Source organism: Ceratina calcarata, unplaced genomic scaffold (genome assembly GCF_001652005.2).
Source record: "Ceratina calcarata isolate Rehan_Ccalc_2016 unplaced genomic scaffold, ASM165200v1 scaffold428.2, whole genome shotgun sequence".
Classification (NCBI taxonomy): Eukaryota; Metazoa; Arthropoda; class Insecta; order Hymenoptera; family Apidae; genus Ceratina; species Ceratina calcarata.
The window spans coordinates 618,679-625,238 of record NW_017166501.1 but is presented as its reverse complement, the minus strand read 5'-3'; the positions used below and the strand labels follow the sequence as shown (position 1 = coordinate 625,238).

General features: G+C 48.8%; 1 protein-coding gene across 3 annotated transcripts in view; it reads left to right on the top strand.

The window, feature by feature from the left end:
- Nucleotides 1-1,517: 1,517 nt before the first annotated feature.
- Nucleotides 1,518-6,560, top strand: part of Calx (sodium/calcium exchanger 3) — a 78,975-nt gene continuing 73,932 nt past the window's right edge. For 2 of the 3 annotated variants that reach the window (XM_026815089.1, XM_026815087.1), the window contains exon 1: nt 1,518-3,636. In XM_026815089.1, coding sequence (XP_026670890.1) covers nt 2,300-3,636 — 1,337 coding nt within the window. In that variant the 5' untranslated portion in view covers nt 1,518-2,299. The remainder of the gene's footprint in view (nt 3,637-6,560) is intronic. The other variant, XM_026815088.1, reaches the window with a different exon arrangement.

The window sequence follows — 6,560 nt, the reverse complement described above, 5'->3', positions numbered from 1 at the left end:
CTTTTGGGATTGACTGTATAGTCAATACATCCGTAAGCATTTGCTTAAGTCCCTGTTCTCTGTACAAGACAAGGACTGGAAATATGGGATAGACAGGGATAGCAAATTCTTAAGACGATCTTAAGAATAAGCATCGACTCTGAATACTGGCCATAGGCGGCATTTCCCGTATGCGGTATCGCCTACAAGGGGTATAATCAACGATATCTGCGACGAGCTACGGTTTTTCGAATCACGTTACACGATTGCCTCGTTGCTACATATCCCAGAACGTAGTATCTTAATTATTCGACACAGAATAAAGAAATCAAAATTGAATAACGATACAAAGCTGATTTTTGTATTTATCACTGAAGAAGTAAAGATCAGTAAAAACTAAAAGAATGTTTCCCACTAAGGGACCATCTGTTTGACGAGCTATCAACGACCAGGTACGTCGTTTCCACCGCAGCGACGAAGAAAAAGAAAAAGCGAGGACGTTCGTAGAAGTTTATCTTTGGAAGCAATCCCTCGGGTCCTCGTGGCATTTGCGAGCAGAAACGAAAGCTAGCGAAAACTCGAATCCTCGAAGTCCGTTGTTCAAGTTCATGCAAATGCGTATATTGCCCGACAACGTTCCCGATATCTCTTCCAGCGTTGCGTAAAAATTCGAGTATCAACTCTTTCTGGGAAATGCGTTGCTACCAAATAGAATCTGCTTCGGAAAGAAAATATTATTACGTTTGTTCGGTTTACAAAAGTAGTAATATATGACACTTCGATTGACTATAGAGAAGGTGCAATGGCAATCGATAAAACAACTTGAAAAGCATCGTTGTTCGATTTCCCCTCGCTTTCCCACGTTCACCTTCGCGGGGTGAACCATTGAAAGAAAGATATCAGGCAGTTTCTGACAAAACCGAGTCTTTAACACGAGATCAAAGAGAAATCAAACATGGTGAGATAATACAGAAGAAGCAAAAGGAAAAAGTAATTAATTTGTACATGCAAAACCACGTAATCAGAACTCCGCGAATATTTATGCGAAACATTTGTTAATGTGTACATCCGAAAATTGTGTTTATGACCTCTTTCGAACGTGCATCGTTCCTATTCTTCATGAATGAATGAAATCTGCGGTTCAATGACCAGCAGACGGAATCGGCAACGCCCAAGGCGCAGTTGGGGTAAAATGATTTCGAAATAAAACGTTCCCAGGTCTCTACTGGGCATTAAGGGACGCGAGGCCGCGTTCTATCCAGTTAGATCTGGCCTAGGTTGATCAAGCCGCCTAGGTAGGTGAGATACCGGGAGTCGGGGGTGGGGGCCTTCCCTGCCGATCGTGGGTGTCGGTCAGGGTGGAGGAATACGTGGGAACGCATGCGCTCGTTTGGTCCGGTGCGTTGGCAGGGATGCTCGGGCGAGAGAAGGAGAGAACAGCGACCACGTGCATCGAAGAGAGACGAGAGAAGAGAGGGACGTCTAGAAAGAACGAACGACGCGACAGAGAAGGATCCGGCGAGCGAGGGTGCGCGACGCGGGAACGATAGAGATGAATCGAGCGCGGTGTGACAACGACGAAGGAGGAAGGGACGCGACGTACCGCGGGATAGAAGAAGAGGGAACGGCAGCGAAGTCCGCGTCGCGGCGCGGCGTCTAGGCGAGCTCGAGACTACTCTACTACTGCCGACTCCCACCCAGCAGCTCTCCTCTTCCTGGCCGGTATTCTCTCTCTCCTCTTTCAGTGTTCGTTCGAACACGGCCCGGTACGATTCTGTCGCTCCGTGCTCGAGGGATCCTCTTCGTGATGGGAGCTCGCTGCCGCGGTGGTATCGGCAGGCTCCCTCGGTAGCCGATTCCCTCCTCTTTTCACCCTTTCTGTCACTCTCTCTCTCTCTCTCTCTCTCTCTCTCTCTCTCTCTCTCTCTCTGTCTCACCGATGTCTCGTCAGGGTGACGCGCGCGGTTCCTAAGCTCGCGGTCGGACAATCGCGGACGAGCACGCGTATGAAAAAGAGAGGAACGGTCGTGGTATCCGAAGAGGGCAGCGAACACGGAAATCGGGGGGAAGGTGAAGTGTGCGTGGCGAAGAAACGAGATTCGAGGGCGGAGGTAAGTGCGCGCGGTGCCGCGGAACCCCGAAGACGCGCAGCAACGATGGGAAAACGGTGGTAAGGGCAACCGGAGTTCGTGGAAGACGCGGGTTCCGAAATTCGAATCGGAAGACACCGGGGACAGGATCGTTCGCCTCGGCGCGAGATCGGAACGTAGCAAGCAATTCGTTGATCGTTTGACCGGAAGAATCTAGGAAGGGACCGAAGATGTCGAACTACTCCGTCCGCTGCGAGCCCGGTCTGATGATACCGATATGGAAACCGTTGGAGAATCTGTATCTGTCCGACTTGATATTCCGTGGTTTCGTCTACTTCCTGTTGCTGTTGTATTTGTTCATCGGCGTGTCGATCATCAGCGATCGTTTCATGGCCGCGATCGAGGTGATCACGTCGAAGGAGAAGGAGCTGGTGGTCCGCCGGCCGGGCAAGGAACCTCAGATCGTGGTGGTGCGGGTGTGGAACGAGACCGTGGCGAACTTGACGCTGATGGCGTTGGGCAGCAGCGCGCCCGAGATCTTACTGTCGATCATAGAGATCTGGGCGAAGAACTTCCAGGCCGGCGAACTCGGCCCGGGAACGATCGTCGGCTCCGCCGCTTACAACCTCTTCGTGATCATATCGCTGTGCGTGTTCGTGATACCTAACGGCGAGACCAGGAAGATCAAGCACCTCCGGGTGTTCTTCGTCACCGCCACGTGGAGCATCTTCGCCTACGTATGGCTCTACGTGATCCTGGCCGTGTCCAGCCCGGGCGTGCTCGAGGTCTGGGAGGGAATCCTGACGTTCAGCTTCTTCCCGGCGACGGTTCTCACCGCGTACGTCGCCGACCGTCGTTTGTTGATCTACAAATATCTGCACAAGGGGTACAGAATGAACAAGAGGGGTGTGATCGTGCAGGCGGAGGCCGGCGACTCGGACGGCGGGGTGGAGCTCGAGATCAAGCCGCAGCAGGACAGCTTTAATCGCATGATGGATGCGGACACGCCTGAGGCCAAGGAGTTCGAGCAGACCAGGAAGGATTACATCAATACGTTGAGGGAGTTGAGGAAGAAGTATCCCACTCTGCCGTTGGAACAGCTCGAAGTGATGGCGCACGAAGACGTTTTGGGCAAAGGACCGAAGAGCAGGGCGTTCTACAGGGTTCAAGCCACTAGGAAGATGGTCGGTGCCGGTAACCTGAGCAAGAAGATCAGCGAAAGAGCGCAGAGCGATCTGAGCGAGGTCAAGGCCGAGCTGCAGCGGCAGGAGGCCGAGAGCATCGACATCGAGAACGTGAACGCGATGAGGATCTACTTCGAGCCCGGACACTATACCGTGATGGAGAACGTCGGCACCTTCGAGGTGGGAGTGACCAGGGTCGGCGGTGACCTCAGCAAACTGTGCACCGTCGACTACTGCACAGAAGATGGCTCCGCCGAGGCTGGTTCCGATTACATCAGCGCGAAAGGCACCCTGACCTTTAACCCGGGCGAGACCAAGAAGGCCATCAAGCTGTCCGTCATCGACGACGAACTCTTCGAGGAGGACGAACACTTCTACGTCAGGTGGGATCTCGTTACTACGTCAATCCGATTTTTTCAAATGAATTTCTCGTTTTACTCTACGCGTTGATTATCCGCTCGAATCGAAATTTCCGCACGAAATGTTTACGATTTCAACGTCCGTGTTTGGCTGAACGCCTAACGTTGCCCGATAATAACGACCGGGATTTCGTAATCTTGGCAGGCATAGTATTCGTAACGCAAACTGTTCGAAATCTTGTCAGGTTCACAGAGTGGCTTGGAATTGTTCTTAAAACTTGCAATTTCTTTCTCTCTTTCGTTATTATTAATTAATCGGCCCAAGCCGGTCACACATAAATTTAATCTCGAACGAAGAATGATTTTAATGTCGTGAGCAGAGAAATTTGCTTTCGTCATGGGAAAATATTCAAGGACATTGGGAGGTTCGCGCGGATGCATGTGCCCTCAGTTTTATTGCCACGGTCAATAACGGCGCGGAAACTCGAACGCCTCTCCGGCGCACGTTAGCCGTTTATTAAGGCTCGAAATCGCATTAAGCTCTCGTGGGATAATCGATGGCCGAAAAGTTAAAAGGCTGGCGACGTCGTTCGTTCGTCCATAGTTTCAACGGCGAATCGGCCAGACTGGAGCACCGAGTGTCTGACCTCTCCGATCATTAGAACGACGAGAATAAGAACCGACCTTGAGCTTCGTGTCTGATGCCATTCCGATTTTCCATCGTTCAAAATCAATGACGAATTTTCACGGATATTTTTTATGCAGGACTTTAAAACCTTTGTTTGTTCTCTATTTTTAAACAACCATAAGATTTTTACATTGTACGTGTGAAAAAGGTGATGCAAAATCGAATGCAGAGTTCGAACGTGGATCCTTTGGACGTATTCATTCGGGGGAGGGAATGAAACAATGGAACGGAGCCTTTCTGTCAAACGAGTCAGACCTTGAAAAATCGCCGGACAAACGAATAAAAACAGGGAACGGCGGTAGAAATATCGTGAGAATGTTTCATTGTTCCGCGAAACATATTGGGGCCCTGAAAAACCTTTTCTTCGACGGTGAACTGGGTCGAGGTTGATGGCTCGCCCACCAACCGGTAATAGCAGTAAATAAAAGAAACTTTGTCGCATTGTTTTAACGATCACCGAGAATAATAAGCAGCGAGATTGCTCGAATGTTCCTCTTCCGGCGTGCGACCGATCGGTTCCGGATTTCGTCGATCCCCGACTTTCATACCGACGGAAACGTTTGCGGAATTGAAAGATTAAGTAAAAATTGCATTTGTTTCTGAATTTTTCAACACCGGGGGAAAAAAATAAATAAGAAAAAGCACTGTCGGTAAATAGTCCGAGTGACGAGACTCGATTAGGATTCGCGGAAGTGTAACCGGAACGACCCAGTTGCCCAGTTCCTCTCGGAAAACAGGAAGCGGATCCTATGTACCAGACGCAGACTCGAGGGCGTCTGCGGCCTGCGATAACAAATTGATAATCGCCCCGGCGAACGCATCTTTCAATTAACCACAGGCCGGATGGTGCGCGCAATTTCATTACCGCTTAAACTCCGCGTACAAAGGGACTGGCCGTCGCGTCGTTCGCTCGCAGTTTCGTCGCCCATCAATTACCATCGATCCGGCGGCTAATGGGACTCTTTCAAAGAACTGTGCAATTTCTATTTCGAATAATTTGATAGAACCCCGTCTCAATTAAAGATTGCCCATTTCGTTGCGAACGCTGTAATCGTCTGATCGCAAACAACACTCACAATCAGACGTCAAAGAATCCAGAGAATTTTTTATTACGACATTTCGTCTGTTGATAGAACATCGATCATGGTCAGAACTCTAACGAGCCACTCTTGTTGCTGGTTAAAACTCGGGATCTCAGCGAAGATAGGCAACCGTACTCCGAGTACTCGAGACGAGTAGTGCTACTCGTAATAAGAGCGACAGAATTCTACTCTTCGCGTCGAATTATGTAGAGCAGACAAATTCTTTTGATCTGTGGATCGCGAATTGTTTCAAGTCCATGAACGGTCCCTAGTAAAAATGTTGAATGACAGAGTCTGTCGAATGACAGAATTTTTTGACAGATTTATTACATGATAATGAAACAAGCATTTATTTCAAAGTACAACGAGATCTGACCTGGACACGAATTCTTGCAATGATCTAACACAGACTCGTAATAAATTCACACAGGAATAGTATCCCATTGAAAGAATCGTTATTCCTCTCTTAACATGTATCAACATGAAACGGTAATTACAGAGAGACGGCTAAACAAGGATTAGAATTTCCCGTACGTTTGGTCTTCGAAGGGTTTAACGAGAGACGGGTCGATCCTAATTCGCGACGTTCGTGAACTCGCGTTCAATTATGATAATCCCGTCTATAGCCCAGCCGCGATTAAAGCGTTGTCCGGATCTCTGGTTCCGTATTTTTCTCATGCATTTTAAATGCTTCCTACCCGGTCGAACAGTTCTAGGAGATAAGTTCGCGATAGAACTGATGCTTCTCGCACGCGCTTCATCTCCTCTTCGCTCGTAATCCGATGTAATCGAGTACGAGATCGTCAGCCGCCGTTTTCTCCGGCTGTTGAAATGCGCTGTTCGAGGATTCACCCGTGAATCTCATCGGCCCTGACAGACTCGAAACACTGACACCCAACGGAATTGTTTCCTCCCGGAAGATATCTCAAAATTAATTCATTCAGGCGGGATGAAACGACTCGACTTACTACCTAAAGACGTCTTGTGTGAATTTTATATTTAATAGAATTTATTGAAAGAAAATTTTGTCCCTTAACACAAACATTTTTATTGATTCTCCTTGTACATAGACCGCGAAGATCGGATGGAACGTTGTGAATTAATTTATTCCCTGTAATTACGGTTCTTAAAAGAGAGAACAGGGTTGTCGTATAAATTCAGTTTATTCTCCGCGCGGG